The 19,776-nt window shown below is 33.3% G+C and overlaps 1 protein-coding gene across 1 annotated transcript; it reads left to right on the top strand.

Annotated features, from left to right (window-relative positions):
- Window positions 1-13,478: 13,478 nt before the first annotated feature.
- LOC144546613 (putative disease resistance RPP13-like protein 1) lies at window positions 13,479-17,643 on the top strand. Its single transcript, XM_078295155.1, has 2 exons — window positions 13,479-17,487; window positions 17,636-17,643. Exons 1-2 carry the CDS (start codon window positions 13,479-13,481, stop codon window positions 17,641-17,643), a joined length of 4,017 nt encoding a protein of 1,338 aa, XP_078151281.1.
- The last annotated feature ends 2,133 nt before the right edge of the window (window positions 17,644-19,776 follow it).

Raw genomic sequence — 19,776 nt, 5'->3', positions numbered from 1 at the left:
AAGCTTATTTTTCAGAAACTTTTTTTACTGCTCTCCTTTTTTTTTTTTATTGTGCTAATCTTTCGATATGTATTACCTTTTTGCTCTCCAGCTCTCTTTTTTCCCTTCTATTTTCAGTTCTCACATAATTACTAATTAGACAAGCATTATTTTTATAAATTAGACACGCATGTTGCTTACTTATGAATTGTGAATTACAAGCAACCACCAAATTGTATAATATTTTCCTTGAAAGGCCTCTCTCTGTACCAGTGAATTAGACGTGCATCTTACTCTCTATTAGCTGAAAGGCCTCTGTACCAGTGAAATATTATTTTTTTGATTAAATTTACCAATGAAATATAAATTAGAAAATTCAGTCTTGTATATATATTTGGGAACTCAAATTGTATTTTTAATTTAAAGAACACATATAAACGATAGTAGGAGCAGCGAAGGTAGTATTATTGTTAACTCTTGTACATCTCCAGCTTGTGTGCTGGTATTTGAGTATTTGTTGCTATCTTTGATTTCTTAGTGGTAGCGACGTCTGTTGCTATCTTCAATTTCTTAGTTTTAATCGGGATAACAATTGCATTGTAATTATTAACTGAATTAAAAACTGAAATTTTTGGGTGCTATGAATGAAATAATAGATAATAATCATAACCTTCGTACATATGATAAGCAATTTACAGCAGTCGAGTAGCTACATCCATGAACACATGTAACAAGGAAAAAAAATGAATATTTAACAAGGAATTAAAAAAAGTTTTCTCATATGCTTAAATGAGATATTGTTCACAATTTTCAACACATAATCTGCTATATAATGGCACGGAGCACATTTTCGATCGTGGTGCACTACCTATCAGGGATGGTAGCTTACATATTTACATTACATACGGCTTAGAATTTCCAGACAAGACCCAGAGTATTGGTACAAGTACAGATACTATGTTATCAACCAATCAGTACCAGGAAGTATTAGCTGGTACATATACCATATTAGTAATAATCATGAAAATAGTGGCACGGTTATGCTTTTGGAAATCAGGTAGGTGATTTCATTCAATTATGACAAAAGCTAATGGGATGGTTTGTAAAAAAAATTCAATCGGGAGGAAAGTCAGATTTTGTAAATTACTGGTACTTCAATTTAAGTACCAAGATGTATTGGCTAGTACTTGTTGACGGTGGAACCCATACGGATATAACCTTGCAAAATAATTTTCTGATTTGAAGACATAGGTGGTTTTCCAGTAGCATGGTACATCACATGGAAATGGCAAAGGCATAATGGAAAACAAATAAATTAGACAATATTTTATTGTGAATAATTAACTCTATGGTTAAATAGAAAAAGAAGACAAAAGTTAAGGGATATATTAAATATAACAAGGAGTAGAAGGGTAAATAGAAAACTAAAGAAGTTTTGAAGGGTATATAGAAAATTATGTTAAAATTAGTAATATAAAGGCTACACGATATTGTAAGATATGTAGAGATATGCAAGATATGCACCAAAGAATTGGCCTCTATATCAATTAGATGTTAATAAGGCATTCCTCCATGGTGACTTAATCGAAGAAGTTTACATGCATCTACCACCCGGTTTTCCTCGTGAGGGGGAGAATGGGCAGCATCTTGTTTGCAAGCTAAACAAGTCACTTTACGGGCTGAAGCAAGCTTCACGTAATTGGTTCTCAAAGTTTTCTAATGCACTACAAAGTTTTGGTTTTAAGCAATCCTCTGCTGACCATTCCTTGTTTGTGTTGAAATCAGGTGTTCACACAACTTTCCTAATTATTTATGTTGATGATATGATAATAACAGGGAACAATGAAGCTCAAATCGCATCAGTCAAATCTTTTATCCATTCCCAGTTTCACATTAAGGACCTTGGTGTTTTGAAATATTTTCTTGGCATTGAAGTGGCACGCTCAAGAAAGGGTATATTTTTATCTCAAAGGAAATATGCTCTCGACATCTTGAAGGAGACTGGTCTTCTTGGAGCCAAGCCAGTTGACTTTCCCATGGAACAGAACCTGAAATTGTATCCTGAAACCGATCAGCTACTAGAGGATCCTAGTACATACCGATGTTTAATTGGGCGACTTATTTACTTGACCATAACACGACCTGAGATAACATATGCTGTGAACATGCTTAGTCAATTCATGCATAGCCCTCGACAGCCTCATATGGATGCTGCCACTCGTGTTCTTCGATATCTGAAGTCTTGCCCAGGTAAAGGAATTATCATGCCTTCAGAAAATAATCTTCAATTGAGTGCGTTTTGTGATTCAGATTGGGCTTCTTGCCCGACAACTCGACGTTCTATCACTGGCTATTGCACTTTTCTTGGAAATAGCCCAATATCATGGCGCACTAAAAAACAAAACACGGTTTCGAGGTCCTCGGCTGAAGCCGAATATCAAGCAATGGCAGTTGCGACTTGCGAGTGAGTATGGCTAAAGTCACTTCTTGCAGACTTAGGTGTGCATCATTTTCAGCCCATGAATTTGCATTGTGATAATCGGGCCGCATTGCATATTGCTGCTAATCCTGTGTTCCATGAGCGTACCAAACATATCGAAATTGATTGTCATGTGGTTCGTGAAAAGGTTCAAGCTGACGAAATTCAGACTGTGTTTGTTCGCACAAATGAACAGAGGGCTGATATTTTTACTAAACCACTTGGTCGTGGTCAATTTATGTTTCTTCAAGGCAAGTTGGGTGTAGTAAACTTACACACTCCAACTTGAGAGGGAGTGTTAAAATTAGTAATATAATGGCTACACGATATTGTAAGATATGTAGAGATATGCAAGATATGCACAATCAGGTTATTAGTAGCTTTCTGCTTTAGGAGATTTCTTTTGTTATTTTTATTTCTTAGCTTATTTAGTAGATACAGAACCTTGTACTATAAGAATTCTATACAGCTCTCTTTTGAATACATGAAATCAAATTCATCATTTTCTTATTCTTCTCTGTATTAATTTTCAAATTAAGTCAATCATATATGATATTAATATTCCCACTACTTGAAATTGGTGTTAATATTCTCCCTCTAAAAAAACCTCAGTTCGGGTCCGTCGGACAGACATATTACTTTTCTTACACAAACTATATATATTTTAAGATTTATTAAAATATATTGTAATGATAATGCATACATAAATACATGATCTTTGATGAATAATATATGATATTCGTGAATAAATACAATATAATTTAAGAAAATCGACAGCCTTTATTTTGGCCGTTTCCCATAGCTTCTGCCTCTTTTACAATTCAACCCCTCAAAAATCTAAAACAGTTATTTCTCAACCAAAAATAAAAAATAAAAAAAATCTAAAACAGTTCAAAGCACTTCATAAAAAAAATATAAAATCTAATTATTAAGATTTTGTGGTGCATGCTAGGTTTTACTTTCCATTAAACAAAGATGTTAAATACAACAAGATTGATGGTTCATGCTAACCCAAACATAATCAAATTCTATTATTTCCTTCGAACTGCAATTAATGTTCATTAGTCATTACAGTGAGATTAACGAGCGTTTATTTTTTTCCTTGCCTTTCAAATACAAAAATATTACGTGATCGTTTTGGATGGAAGATAGAAAAAGAAATTTAGTAGACTAAGTGTGTGTTTTCGGTGATAATTAGTTCATGTCACTAACAAAATTTATTGGAGGAGTGATACTTAAATTCTTAATACTTGTGTTAAAATATAAGGTGTTGCATTACCAAACTTAACTATAAATGCAAGATCCTGATTTGTTATATTTCGCCTGAAGAATTGAAATACCGCGAAAACCTGAAACGTATTGCATTTATTACGCCGATGCATTCAAATTCGTGAATTAAAAATGAGACAGATGAGGGCTAGGAATTAGGATCCATAATTAATGGCCTTAAGAAATTCAGCAAACTGCAGCTTTCAAATTGATTTCTTGGAAGAGCGCTTGCGTGACTAGAACTCTAGAAGTAATTGTATTTATACTTATTTGCAGAAAATTTCTCCGTTCTTCAATTGGGATCGCGAGAACAAAACTAGCCGTGTGGAATTAATTCCGATTAGTGGAGGAAGGATATGCACTGAATTCCTATTAGTTGATTATTCTTCACATTACAAAAAATACAAAAACTGAAAATAATTTTTTTTTTTGGTTACCCCTTTGCCACACCATAAATTTCATTAAAATTACAAATTTAATCAAATTTAAGGGTAACCGAATCTATCTTCAGTTATGATGATTAAATATTAAAATAAGTAAAGTAACCAAAATTTTTATTCGTTTATGGTAATTATATATTAATTAAATTCAAATTATGTGTCCCCAATAACCAGTTACAAAAATTAATAAAAAAATCAAAATTTGTATGTAACCAAAAATTTAAAATTTGATGTGTAACCGAAATATATAATTTTCGGTGCACCCACCAAAATTCGTAAAAATTCAAAATTTGATTACATATGGCACATTTGTGATGTGAAAGGTGGAGCAAAGGTAATTGAAATTTTTTTTCGGATAAGATATGGGGTAACCGAATTTTTTTCTCGCATCCAAAGAAAAAACCTTCCCATTCGGAATTCAAAAAACATTTTTCATGATACATATTTGAAAGATCTCTGATAAGAAATTTAAGAATGAAAAACTCACAGTTACGTAAGGCCGAATTTTTTTTCTATACCATCTTAAAAAAATAGATAAACCAGATAACTTATTTTTTTTTGTAAATTGTATTTTTATCAAACTACAGACACAAATTAAATATCCACAGTTTGATTTTCTATAAATTTAATTTTTATCATGTTCTCAGTTTTGAACCGCGAACACAAATTAAATATCTACATCGACACATCCTCTCTCTTTTTTTTTTATGTCAGCCGGCCAGACCACCGCTCCATTGAAGATATCTTTTTGTTTGTTCTCATCTCATAAAAGCAACAAGCACAAAATGTTCATCACAATTTCAACAGAGGTCACACTCCAACAGGTCATATTATCAACGGATATCAAAGACCTCTTTAAACCGGTCCTGTCATTGCAAGCATTAGACGAGCTGGCGGGGCTGCGAACTGAAATGCAAGAACTGAGGGAAGAATATAATAACCACCAAACATTGCTGCCGGATGAGGTGCGATGGAAGCCGGATAGTGAAGGTAAATTCACTGTTAAATCGGCATACTATCAAATGAAAAACGGAACACAGGTCAATACCAACTATATATCACCGAATTTGGAAACTAAAGGCCCCCCGCGTTTCAAGGTTTTTGAATGGCTGCTGCAAAGAAATAAGATCCTAACGACAGACAATCTCAAAATTAGAGGATATAACTTGGTCGGTATATGCTATATGTGTCAAGCGAGAGATGAGTAGGTTGAGCATTTGTTTAGTGGGTGTACCTACAGCAACGGGATTTACATGAGTGTAATGCGAAGGGAAAACATACAAACAACATCATTGCAACTGCATGGTATTAGAGCGACCATCGAAGGCAGCATGAGCAAAGAAGGAAAGTCCTTGTTGGTGCTATCTCACTTTGTAATCTGGCGAGAACGGTGCAATTGAGTATTTAAAGAAAAACAAAAGAATCAGGAAGACTTAATTCAAGATATATTTGAAATATGGCGGACCGTGGGACGCACAGCCAGAAGAGAGATGAATAGCAATAATCGTGAGAATTAGAAATTAGTTGCACCTATTGTATTTTCATATTTCTTATTTTTCGTTTCTTTGTTTTATCATAAATACTTTGTTTTAAACCCGAGTTTCTCCTCAGAAACTCCAACTATGTAACCAATCGCGGTTAATGAAAATAGGGGCTTGACCCCTGTTGTTTACTCAACAAAATGTTCATCACTTTTGGCTTTGAACCAATCAAACTTTTCTTTTATATATGGCTTATACAGCGGCACTAGTGGAAAAACTGAAATCAGGATCGGCCTATTTGGATCGGCTGTATGAACTAACCGATACTAATACCTATCTGGATCGGTTTTATCAATAAAACCGACACTAAAAGCTAATGAAAGCACAGCACATGAACTAATTGGATCGGTTCCTAGCTAAGAACCGATCTAGATAGTACCTGAATCGGTTCTAAGCTAAGAACCGATCTAGATAGTACCTGGATCGGTTCTAAGCTAAGAACCGATCCTAATACTTGCAAAAAAAAAAAAAAATAGTATCAGGATCGGTTGTTTATAAACAACCGATCCTGATATTTTTTATTTTTATTTATTTATTTTTATTAGAACCAACTTTGAAAAAAAAAATAGTATTAGAATCAGTTGTTTCAAATAACCAATCCTAATACTATTTTTTTTTTTTTACAGAACCAACTTTGTGTGGTGCGCTGTAGTCTAAAATGCTCCGTTTGAATTAAAAACAAATTGGTACAGTGACAGCTTCAAAATTAAGATAACAAATTTTATTTTATAATTAAATTTAAGTTTAATTGATTTATGAATTGAAATTTCTACAAATTAGTTTTTTTTCAATATTTTAAAATATTTATGTTTGTAATTTTAATATTGAGAAGTATATGTAATTAGGCATTTGTGTTATATGTAATTAGTGTGGTGATTAATAGAATATATATATGGCTGTTGTATATGGCATATGGTTCAATTATAATTTTTTTTTGATGAAAATTAATGTAATTTATATTATTAAAATTTATGTGATAATATAATTAATTATTTGACATTGATATTTCATTTTGAAGTCATTTTGACTATTGAATTTTTTTATACAATCATGCATGATGCATCAATGACTTGTGCCATATAATAATATACATAGGACTTGAACCCTTGTTGTGTGGGGTTGTGAAGGAACGAATACGAACATCAGCATTTGGTCGATCGGAACCGTTAAAATGAAAGAATGTCATATTAATTTCACCATTATAAAATTTGATACAATTCGGGATTCGTTTACTAGTTCATCAAAGCAAAACAATATAGCAACATCGCATGGCCGTAAATAGTTTACGTTGGATCAAAACTTACAGTTGTCGGGCCTTCGGCACTTTTACGTTATTAAAGTTCCATGTTATATCTTGATCATTTTAAAAATTATTACATGTCATTTAATTACAGACCCACCGTTGGATGATCATGCAGAAATGAACGGCCTGCATTCCATTTAACAATTTGATGCCATTAATAATAATAAAATTGTACAAAATTGATCATAGTAGAGTTGATTTGGCCATACAAACACAAATAAATATTTTTTATATTTTTTATATTTTTCACATTTTTCTTAATATTTATCCGTGTACATGTATTACCAAACAGAAAAGAAAATAAATGGTAGCCGTTTGATGGTTGATAGCCCATCAATATGAGTGGGGTTTACCTCAGTGATAGTATCAGGATCGGTTGTTTATAAACAACCGATCCTGATACTATTTTTTTTTTCAAAGTTGGTTCTGCAAAAAAAAAAGAAAAAAAGAAAAGAAAATAGTATCAGGATCGGTTGTTTATAAACAACCGATCCTAATGATAACTCCTTATATAACCTGCTTAGGGTTCTTCTTATTTTCATTTCGTGCCTCTCATTTTCAACTTAGCGTCTCTCTCTGTCTCCGTATCTCCCTCTCAAAATCCTCAGTACTCTTTGTCAGCGAGAAGGCAGGGAGAAGACGCCGCAGAGTCGCCGTTTATGGCGCCTGATGGCGGTGGTCGGTGCAGTGTCAGCGATTCTCTTGGCGACAGCTATCAGTTCTAGAAGCTTCCCGAAGCTTTGGATATCGAGCAACAACTGTAAATGCTCCGTGGGTGAAAGTGTGAAACCTTCTTTTCCAGATTAAGTACGAATTTTGTGAAGTAATGCACGAATTAACAACAATTCATCTAAATTTTTCATGCTTATTTTCTGAAATAGGATGCAAGGAATTACTCTGGTATGGTGGAGGATTGCTGTTGCGATTATGAGACCGTCAATCATATAAATAAGGAAGTCTTGGATGGAGTTCTTCAAGAACTTGTTAAATCTCCATTTTTCATATATTTCAAGGTGATATACCATACCACTTACATTTGGTAACTTATCAGTTTAGATGTACTGGTACAAATTGGTTTCAGCTTTACTCTCCATTTATAAAGAAAATTGGAGGTTCTGCAAAAAAAAAAAAAAAAAAAAAAGTATCAGGATCGGTTGTTTAAACAACCGATCCAGATTATTGTAGTATCAGTATCGCCTTCATCAGGATCGGTTGTATTCCGATACTAATATGCGTATATAACCGATCCTGGTTCCATATTTTCCACTGGTGCGGTGAGCTAACCGGATGACAAAAAACGAAGAATGTGTTTGTAAGTTCGTATACCCAGTTTAACTGGACATAGGGCTGCTAATGATTAAGGTTCGACTCAAATTCGGCTTGGCTCAATGAGAGAAGTAAAATGATTCGGTTCTAACTCGGCTCACTTTTAATAGAAAAAAGCTTAGCTCGGCTCGACTCATGTAAGTACTTGGCTCGGCTCGGCTCGGCTCATGTAAGCACTTGGCTCGACTCGGCTCGTGAGCTCGCGAGTCGTCTCATATTACATGTTGAAAAAATGATCATTTAACTATTTTAAAGAAGAAAAAAGGTTCTTGTCCATCACGTTTTGTCTACCATTTATCCACAGCCTTATCCGACTCCCGGTTCAATTGTTTTTAACGGACTCTGATCTCCACTTTCTAACGACAACTCAAATTCGCGTATATAAACTTTTCTTTGTCCGATTGTCTCTTTCCTTTTTTTAATCTCATTTTTGAAACCTTCTTTTCCGATCAGATTTTTTACTTGATGACACCATTTCCTTCCTATTTCCCTTCGCTATTTCATTCAAACTATTGTCGTTACTGAAGAAGCTTTAGGCGTGGCTTAAAAACCTTCCTTCCCGATCTGATTTTTTCTTCCTGAGGCAATTTCCCTTCGCGATTTCTCTCCTCATTCTCTCTCCCCCGTCTGGCTGATCGTGAATTTTGAATTAAATTTTAACTTCGATCTGTAAACCTCGTCGATTCCTGATTTTATCTGATGATGCTCAGGTCGTAGCCGTATGAGAATACTCCTCCAGTCTCAAACTGTTGGTTCGGAGTTTCACGAGTTAAATCTCGAGCTCGCCACGCGGCTAGATATTCTTCCCCTTTCTTAACTTAAATCAGTGTTGATGTACGATACCTTATTGATCTTGCAAGGTGCCAAAGACGGAGATCTTGATCGGATCGGATCGGAAGAATAATCTGGATCGGCCGCGACGACAACAAAATCGTAATTATTGTTTTTTTTGTATTTACCTTCTCTGATTTATTTTTCCTTTGCAATGTCGATTTTAATTGAGATTACTGACTCGATCTCGTTTTTTATACATGATTGCAATAGAACCTTCAATCGTGGAGTGCGATCGAATATAAGTTGTTTTTGTTGAAGAGCACGGCAAAATTCAAATCCAATAAGTCATTTCTGTTGAATTTGTTGTTTTCGTTGTATGCAGTAACAGATCTAGCATTTCAAATAAAATCTGGAGGAAATAGATGATAGAGAGACGATATAGAGTATTGATCTGTTTATTTTACTGTATTGCCCCGTTAATTTTACAGTATTCATCTTGTGAAAATTTGGAGGAAATAGATGATAGAGAGGCGATATGGAGTATTGATCTGTTAAATTTACAATATTGCCTTGTTAATTTTACAATATTCATCTTGTCATTTTTCAGTATTCATCTTGTGAAAATTTGGAAGAAAGAGATGATTTGTTAATTTTACAGTATTTATCTTGTAATTTTACAGTATTCATCTTGTAATTTTACAGTATTCATTTTGTGAAAATCTGGAGGAAAGAGATGATAGAGAGGCTTCTTACTCATCCGAACAATGAACACAAGAGGTTTTTAATGTAAAAGTTATTTGTCCATAGTTTTTTTGTTGCTATTTAGCTATTCTGAATGTTGCGGTGAATATTTTTATCTTGTGTTGAACAGATGTTGTTTGTGGTGAACATATGTTGTTTTGTGGTGAACAGATTTTTTGTGTGATGATGGATGTATGTATAGATTTAGCAATTTTAGAGTATACATGGTATTATTTTATCGTTTATATTTTGCAATTTTTCAGTATACATGATTCTTTGTAGGTTGTAGTTTAAACTGAAATGTAACATTTGTTACATTTTATCTTACAGTATAGATGACATTATTTTATGGTTTAGTTTTAGAAATTTTATAGTATACAATATTCAATTGAAAATTTATAGTATTATGTGAAAATTTTACAGTATACAAGATTCAATTGAAAATTTACAGTATGATTTGAAAATTTTACAGTATACAAGATTTAATTTTACAGTATATATTTTACAGTATACAAGATATAATTGAAAATTCTACTGTATACAAGATTTAATTTTTACAGTATACAAGATTCAATTGAAAATTCTACTGTATACAAGATTCAATTTTATAGTATACAAGATTCAATTGTAAATTTTACTGTGTAGAAGATTCAATTTTACAGTATACAAGATTCAATTGAAAATTTTATTGTATACAAGATTCAATTTTACATTATACAAGATTCAATTTTACAGTGTACAAGATTCAATTTTACAGTATACAAGATTCAACCCAGTGCGGACGCTAATAATTAACTCTAACTGCTAATAACCGCTAATAACTAACTCTAACTGCCAATAACTTCCTATAACTGTAATTTCCGAAAGTACAGTTTGAAAGTACATTTATTTTGTCCTGTTGTGCAAGTTGCAATCTTTTTCTAACTATCATGGGACCACTTCAAATAGTTGCTGGATGTTTTGTGATTAACTGATATATTTTATGTGATATATTCTATAATTATACAGCATGTAGAAGTAATTTTACAGTATTCGCGCAAGTCAAAGCTGTAGACAAATGGTGGACAAAAGGCTGTAGACAATTAGACGCTTCCTTTAAAGAAATGATCGAAGTGGAATAGATATATTCTTGTGACTTTAAATTACATGTTGAAAAACTTTGATTATTTTTTAAAGAAATGATCTAAAGAAATTTGAAAAAACGATCATTTCTTTAAAATAATTTCAAAATGTCAGCTCATATTACATGTTGAAAAACATTGAAATTTGAAAAAGGAAAAATTTGAAATCTGAAAAAATTGAAATCTGAAAAATTTTGAAATCTGAAAATTTTGATATCTGAAAAAATTTGAAATTTAAAAAAAAGTTCAAATTTGGAAAAAGTTCAAATTTTTCAGATTTCAAATTTTTTTCAGATTTCAAATTTTTTCATATTTCAAATTTTTCAGATTTCAAAATTTTTCAGATTTCAAATTTTTTCAGATTTGAAATTTTTTCAGATTTCAATTTTTTCAGATTTCAAATTTTTTCAGATTTCAAAATTTTTCAGATTTCAAAATTTTTTCAGATTTCAAATTTTTTCAGATTTCAAATTTTTTCAGATTTCAAATTTTTCAGATTTCAAAATTTTTCAGATTTCAAAATTTTTTCAGATTTCAAATTTTTTCAGATTTCAAATTTTTTCAGATTTCAAATTTTTTCAGATTTCAAATTTTTTCAAATTTCAAATTTTTTCAGATTTCAAAATTTTCAGATTTCAAATTTGTTGAAATTTCAAATTTTTCCTGTTTCAAATTTCAAAGTTTTCATCATGTAATATGAGCCGGCATTTTGAAATTATTTTAAAAAAATGATCTTTTTTTAAATTTCTTTAGATCATTTATTCTAAAAAATAATCAAAGTTTTTCAACATGTAATTTAAAGTCACAAGAATATATCTATCTCACTTCAATAATTTCTTTAAAATAATTAAATGATCATTTTTTTAACATGTAATATGAGCCGACTCACAAGTCTAGCCGAGTCGAGCCAAGTGTTTACATGAGTCGAGTTGAGCCGAGCCGAGTTTTTTTGTTTCAAAAGTGAGCCGAGTCGAGTTAGGGCATTTTTTAGTTTCGAGTCCGATTCGTTATGAAATATTGAGCCGCTCAACTCATTGATTCGCGAGCCAGCTCGACTCATTAGCAGCCAGTCTGGACATGTTAAAAATAGAAATGCTCATAAATCCTAGTTATTCGGTTTATTTTTAAAATGCCAGAAAAAAAGAAAATCAGTACAGGAGAATTTGATTCTGGCTCAGAATCATGAAGACTGGCGCGCGGCATATGCTTAACACATACAAGTTGGACGGAAAGTGATATTTTCAGTAGTGCAATTTTTTGGAATTTTTTTACTATTTATTAAGATGGGTACAAAATTCAATGGTCTGAATTTGACTAGTTTTTGTACTCATCTTAATAAATAATAAAAAAATTCAAAAAAATGTAAAATTTGGTCTCCAAGCACATTTTATTGTAGAGATCATATCTAACGGTTTGAATCGACGATTTGGACTTTGAAAATATAAAAATGGTTGTTATAACTTGTGTAACTAAAAAATTGTTGTAACTTGATCCCTCCTCTACATATTAATAATTAAAATTATTTTAATTTTAATCTAAAAATACTGCATTCATGCGATTAATTTCAAAAATCAAAAATAATTTATATACATTTTAAAAATTAATGCTGAGATTGATGAATGAGTAAAAAAATAATATTTTTGGTAATATAATGGTAATTTCAATTGGGTGCGTTTGGATGGAGCAAGAATAGCACTGACCCGAGAATAACACTATTCTTTTGAGTTATTCAATGTTTGGATGAAGTAAGAATAACACTAACCCACTATTCTTTATTTGTCTTATATGAGTTATCTCACTATTCTACTAAACTCAATCAAAAGTTGAGTTAGCTACTATTCTCAAAACTTGAGATTAACTCTATTCTTCCTCTATTCCTTGTTTCATCCAAACATGAAATTTAAAAAAACCTAAGATTAGCTCTATTCTTATCCTATTTCTTGTTTCATCCAAACGTATCCTAAAAAAAAATGTATTTATGAAATTATCATATACCTACCTGAGATTAAAACTATAAATAAAATGACTACCTAGAATTTAAAATTGAAAAATGATCTAATGCTCTTCGAAGTTTGAGATTACTTTGAACGTGCTTTGACGGTGCCTCTACTCTTATTCAAGGATATAGAGGGTACGTTAGTACGTTACCTCGTCAGTCTTACCATTTAAAATTCGTTAATTCACTTAAAAACATGAGGCGGCAGCCGCTGTATATTAGACTTTCAAAATTGATTCCAAGTTGTCATTTTATTATATATAAAAAAATTAAAGATATACTCAATAATGAAGACACCGCGCTTTTCTAATTCTATGGGAAGAAAACCAGAGAAAGTAAAGAAACAACCGTTGAGCTTGATCAGGTAGTCCTTTCCCTACCCACCCAAAAAATTTCCCACATTACCATCTCATTTCCTAGCATTCCTTTCCACTTTTCTGAACTTTCTTCAAAACATGTGTCAAAATTAAGCAATCCAACTTAAATCTCGTACAAAGAGAAGATCAACCATGGCTGAGGCAGCTGTTCTAGCCTCCTTAGGGTGGCTGGTAGCACCCGGGATAACCAAGCTTTTCAACAAAGCATATGACTATCTCGGCACCGGCATCGACGAAAGAAGGGAGAAACTTGCGGCCGTAGTACTTCCTCGCCTTTCTCTGGCGATTGAGAAAATTGAAAAGAGCCCCAACAAGGACAAGCTAGTGGACTGGCTCAATAGGCTGAAGAATGCATACTATGAGGCTGAGCAAGCAATCGACCTATTCAAGTATAAACAACTTAAGCAAAAGGTAAAGAATGAAAGGGGAACCCGAGTTAGTTTATCATCCCAATGTGTACCCCGGCATCCGTTGATTAAGTTAAAATATGGCTTATCTATTTTTTCCCGACAAAAAATCATGCTAAAGGATTGTATAGACAAACTCATTGAAATTGCAAAGGAGGCAAACGAATTTGGTGATTTGTTAGAGGTACAAGAAAATGCTAGTAGTAACACTGACAGGGATACGGGCTCAAGGCCGCCTCCTGTAATTTTCGGTCGTGAGAAAGATAAAGAAAAAATAGTTGGCTTACTTATGAATGAACAAGAAAAAATAGTTGGCTTACTTACGAATGAACCTGTAAATTTTAAGCCTAGAGTAAGCAACACTAGGCAAATTACCCCTATAGTTGCCATTACAGGCCGTTCTGGTGTCGGAAAAACTGCACTTGCCCAATATGTTTTTAAACATATGATTGGGCAGATGCATTTTGATCTTCATTTGTGGGTGCATACTCCTCACAAATTTAAGGCTATTTACGTGATGAAAGATACGATGAGAATCATAAAGGCAAAACAAGGTGCTCTCTCTGATTGTAATTTTGATTCCGTTACAAGTCTTCAAGCTCTTTCAACACAGCTAAAAAGCATGTTAATGCTCAAGAAAGTTCTACTTGTGTTAGATGATTTTTGGACTGATGTTGAGCATTTTAAGGATGAATGGAAGAACTTCATTGATTGCTTAAGTAGTTGCTTGTCAGGGAGCAAAATTCTACTTACAACTCAATCCAAAAATGTTGCACAACAAGTTGGCCTTCCCGGTGTTACAGAAGTAGAGGCCTATAATTTAGAGGATATAGAGGAGGGTCAATTTTTGGAACTCTTTATGCACTATGCTTGGCCTAGCAATTCCAATTTGCAAAAAGAGGAATTTGAAAAACTGGGCCGAAAGATAGCTATTAAACTAAAACGAGACCCTGGTGCGGCAAAGATAGTGGGTGATCAGTTGAGACAAAAACTTAACCTAAGTGATTGGAAAGAAGCAGCAGAAACAGATTGGTCAGAAGATAATATGCAACCGAAGATCTGGAGCTATCAACAGCTGCGTCCAGAGTTCCAACGTTGTTTTTCAATATGTGGCTTATTTCCGAAGGGCTCTATCTTGCAAAGACAATGTTTAATTCATCTTTGGATGGCGGAAGGTTTTATCAGGGCAACCCGTAAGCAAAAGAGGTTGGAAAAAATCGGTGAAGAATACTTGCATGAGCTCGTATCGAGTTACTTTTTGGAAGAAGTAGTATTTAAAGAGGAAATATGTTATCGACTTCATGACCTGCTTCATGATCTTGCAGAGCGGGTTCAAGGTGAGGATTTTATCAGAATAGACTTAACTAATTACAGAGAAGTTCTTTCCCACATAACCCCAATGTTATCTAGAAGGAAAAACATTCGCCACATCTATTTGCCCGCAAGCATGATAAAAGCACTAAAAGAAATATTATGCCTCATGGACAATATATGCACTTTTTGGGTGGAATCTGACGGTTTTGTTCCAAAGAAAGAGTTGGGAGAGATACTGAAAAGCTTGAAAAAACTGCGGGTATTACATATTTCTGAGTGTGTTGATGATTTACCAGACTTTATTGGAAATTTAAAGCATCTCCGTTACCTGGATGTTTATCGCTCTCGACCTCTTAAGAGGCTTCCTGATTCCATATGCAAACTTTACCACCTCCAAACTCTTGTCCTGCCAAATTGTGAATCTCTACCCAATAATTTTTCTGAACTCATTAGCTTGAGGCGCATTGAAACAGTTGGGGAGACCACGTCCCATATTTGTAATGCTGGAAGGCTAACATCCCTCCAAGGCCTTGATCAATTCGTTGTAAGGAAGAAACGTGGGAGTGAATTGCACCAACTAGAAAATTTGAATCAACTTCGAGGTGAATTTTGCATTACAGGTCTTGAGAATGTAGGGATTATAATGGATGCTAGAAAGGCTAGTATAAAAAAGAAAATACATCTCGAGAAATTAGAATTTGAGTGGAAACTTGACCAAAGTGACACTGATAATGTTACTGATCTCTCTAATCAACATGTTCAACTGTTAAATGCATTGCAACCTCATTCTTATATAAGTGCTCTAACACTTTCAGGATTTGGAGGATATGAACTTCCAAATTGGCTCCTAAGTCGGAATTCACTAATGAATCTCACATCGCTAACATTATTTTATTGTGAGAAAGTACAATATATCTCATCCATTAATGAATCACTTCCTAATTGTACAAGTCTTATTTTACGGGGGCTCATGAACCTTAAAAAATTGCCTTCCCTTCCTCCAAATCTTACTTATTTAGAGATGGACCAAATTCCACAGGTTAATTATTTCTCTGAGGATGATTTGTTAATGAAGGAAGAAACAAAGCAATCCAAGCTTGAGGTTGTGAAGGAAATTGTAGAGTGCCTGAAATTAATGTACCTACGAGAACCCCTAAAAGTTGATATGACTGTGAGGTATTTTTTACAGTTTGTGAAAGAAAGATTTGAGGCTGCACCAGAACTCTGCATTACAAGTTCACAATATGGAAATATTTGTTCAGAGATTGTAAAATATCACCCTTACACTGATGATTATTCTCGGGATCAGCTTTTGGATGTGTGGAAAATGTTCATGCATTACCACATAGAAACAATGTTCAACAAAAATGAAGAGTCCAACTTGGTTTTACCGTCTTCACTCACTAACCTTGAGATATCATCTTGTAGCATTACTAGTGATGCATTATCCAACTGCATACAATGCCTGGTTTCCCTTTCTATCCTAAAATTATCTAATATTCTGACAATAACCTCTCTTCCTCCTAAGGAAGTCCTACGTTTATTGAAGAAGCTCCAATCTCTTACTATTGGAGGATGCTACTTTCTTAGTTCCTTGGGAGGTATTGGAGCATTGACCTCCCTGATAGAGCTCGAATTAAAAGACTGCCTCAATTTGAGCACATCAAATGAAGCATTGCCTTCCTCCTTGGAGAGGCTAATTTTCTGGGATTGCTCAAATGTTGATGTTATTCTTTCCAAATCAAATTTACCAGTATTACGTGTCCTTCATGTCTGGGACATACTGTTCAAGGACCGAATGGGAGTTTTAGAGGTTGGTCACATGTCTCGTCTCGAGGAGCTGCATATAACAAGATGGAATGGTCGTTTGGAAGGATTGAATTCATTAACTGCACTCTATCGTCTATTAGTGACGCACTGCCCAGAGATCAACCCCTCATCTTCTATGGGAAAGTATGCATCTCCTCTCCAACATGTAATAGTTGACAACTTGTTGCAATTGAATTTGATACTATCAAATGAATCTATTCCCTCAATAGAAATTTTGCTAATTTCTTCCTTCCAAGGAGATTCCTCAGATGATGAGGTTCTTCAGTCTCTTACCTCTCTCAGGGGTTTGAAATTAACAGAATGCAATAGTACCCATCTACCAAAGAACTTGAAAAATCTTGCATCTCTCCAGTTTCTGAGTCTAGATCGCTGTCCAAACCTATGTAAATTGGAAGAACTACCCATGAACCTTAGTGTGTTGCAAATTAAAGACTGTCCAAAACTATGTGAATTAAAAGAACTACCCAGGAATCTTCGTGAGTTGCAAATTACAAACTGTCCAACCCTGACGAACAAGTTCAACAAGGATGGCCGTTATGGGGTCCAATTTAATGACGAAGGAAGCGCCATCGTGACATTTCCAATTGAAGGTAAGCTAATTCTGAGTCCCCCCCCCCAGTTCACCAAAGGTTTAAATTTTTGTTGTTTAACTTTGTGACTTTAAAATCGATAGGACTATTAAAGGGCACCATGAATAAATATAATTGTCCTGATTTTGGTTAAAACTGTAACTAATAGGGAAGTAAGGTATTATCCTGCAGTCAGTGGCGGAGCCACATTAGTTTAGGGGAATGCAGTTGTCTATCTCTAGATTTTGAAAAATGAGTTTTCGGTATTAAAAATTAAGCTTATGCCCATATGTATGTGGATTTTTGCCTACTTTAAAATTCATTTTTCTTTTATTCCTACCCGTAAATCCATTCCTGGCTATGCCAGTACTTGCATTCTGGTTTTGTGCTGAACTGCTGCTATCATTCAACATTCATCAAATGTACTAGTGTTTCTGACCTCATTCCTTTCTCCTTTTTCATGCTCTGATTTCTACCTTGTTGGTATACCATACTTACACTTTCTTGGCCTTTTTTTTTTCTTTATTCTCATTGTGTCTGTTTCGAACTTGCAACTTCTATTGAGTAATCGAAGTCTTCATTTCATTTTTGTGCCTAAGGATTTCAGTCACAGATTCTGGTATATTTTTTCTCCAACAATAAGAATTTCATAGAAAGTATTTATAACTTTTGATTAATTTTGAACCGCTTCCATTTACATATTTCAATATATCTTTTTTTCACCAACACGTCCATGTAATGAGAATAACTTTTGATTAATTTTTGTTAGTTATTAATGCTGGCATTGCAATATTTGCATATATATTTTAATAGATATATGCATATATCTATTAAAAGAACAGTACCAGTGTACCTGATCTCTTTCCTCTTTTCATGCTTTGGTTTCTCGTTTGTTGGTATACCGTGCATATATATACTTCCCACTTCCCAGGCACACTTTTTTTATTCTCCTTGGTTCTGTTCCTAACTTGCAAAACTTCTATTCAGTGAACCAATTCTAAATACACATGGAAATCAATTAAAGAAAGTCGCCATAGCATCTTTAATTGTGCCTTTGGATTAGTCACAGCTTTTGCTACATTTTCTAAAAAAAATTAGAAGCACAAGATATATATAGTCTTTCCCAAAAGAAATTATTTCATTAACAGAAATCTTGTATTCCAAACAGCAGCATGTCAGAGAAAGAACTTGAAAACTTTTTTATTCATTTTTGAACTGCTTCTGTTTACATACTTCAATGTATCTATGACGGACATGTCTCTATAACTATTAAAAGCATGAGAAAGAAAATAATAGCTTTTTTTTGTTAGTAATTAATTCTGGCATTGCGATATATATAATCCATCTAATAGCCATATTTTACATAGTAAGTAATGTGTTTGCTATAAGATGCTAATCTTTTCTTCTCAACTTTGTTTCTCTTGCAGAAGAAAGCTAGGAATCTTTTTTAGGCTGGACTTGTTTGCTCACTTTCTTTAATTTCTTCTCTGCTGTCTTTCCATATCTCCAACTGCCTCCACCTCCAATACCCCAACCTTCCACACCACCTCATCCGCAAAATCAAAAATAAAACCACAACAAAAAAACTGAAAAAACAAAATAACTACAGAAAACAGATTTTCCATTGATTTATTAAAAGAAATTTGTTATCCATCTTCTTAAGTCTACAATTTGCCGGGAGATTGTATAATTTTGTGTAACTGTTGAACTTATTTGATGCTTTGATGTTCTTTGAAAACTATAGAAAAATCCAAAAAAGGGGAAAAAAAGGAAAAAGGAAAAAAAAATGAAAAAAATGAAAAAATATTTATAAGATAATTTAAGTCTGGGTGTTTCAATATTATTGTCTATGTCCTATATATTTATTCGTATCTGGAACTTTTATTGTGTTTTGTATGTTTAAGAGTTGTTTTTTTTTTTTTGGTGTGTGTTTTGAGTTTATCAACTGGTACTTCACTTTATACGGTGTGTATTTTATATGGTGTATTATCTTTGTTATATATATATGGACAATGGACATATATATATATGTAAGACTGCTTGTTGATTTTTATATGAGACAAATTTGGTTTGATATATTGTGATTGTTTTGGTTATAAAAGATTCTGCTAAAAGTGTTCATGCTTGTTGTTATGGTCACATTTTTAATAAAGATTTCTTTGAAAGTGATCCCTATTGTACTTTTGTAAATATGATGTGGGTTCAATGAATCCATGTTCTTTATGCAATTCCAAATATTCTATGTCAAGTTTTTATTTATTTTTTATTTATTCTGGTTTCCCATTTTTTTTTAAAGTAGATAAAAGTTTG

Source organism: Carex rostrata, chromosome 30 (genome assembly GCF_964058835.1).
Source record: "Carex rostrata chromosome 30, lpCarRost1.2, whole genome shotgun sequence".
NCBI lineage: Eukaryota > Viridiplantae > Streptophyta > Magnoliopsida > Poales > Cyperaceae > Carex > Carex rostrata.
The sequence above is the reverse complement of the archived record's forward strand: the minus strand, read 5'-3'. Positions and strand labels throughout refer to the sequence as shown.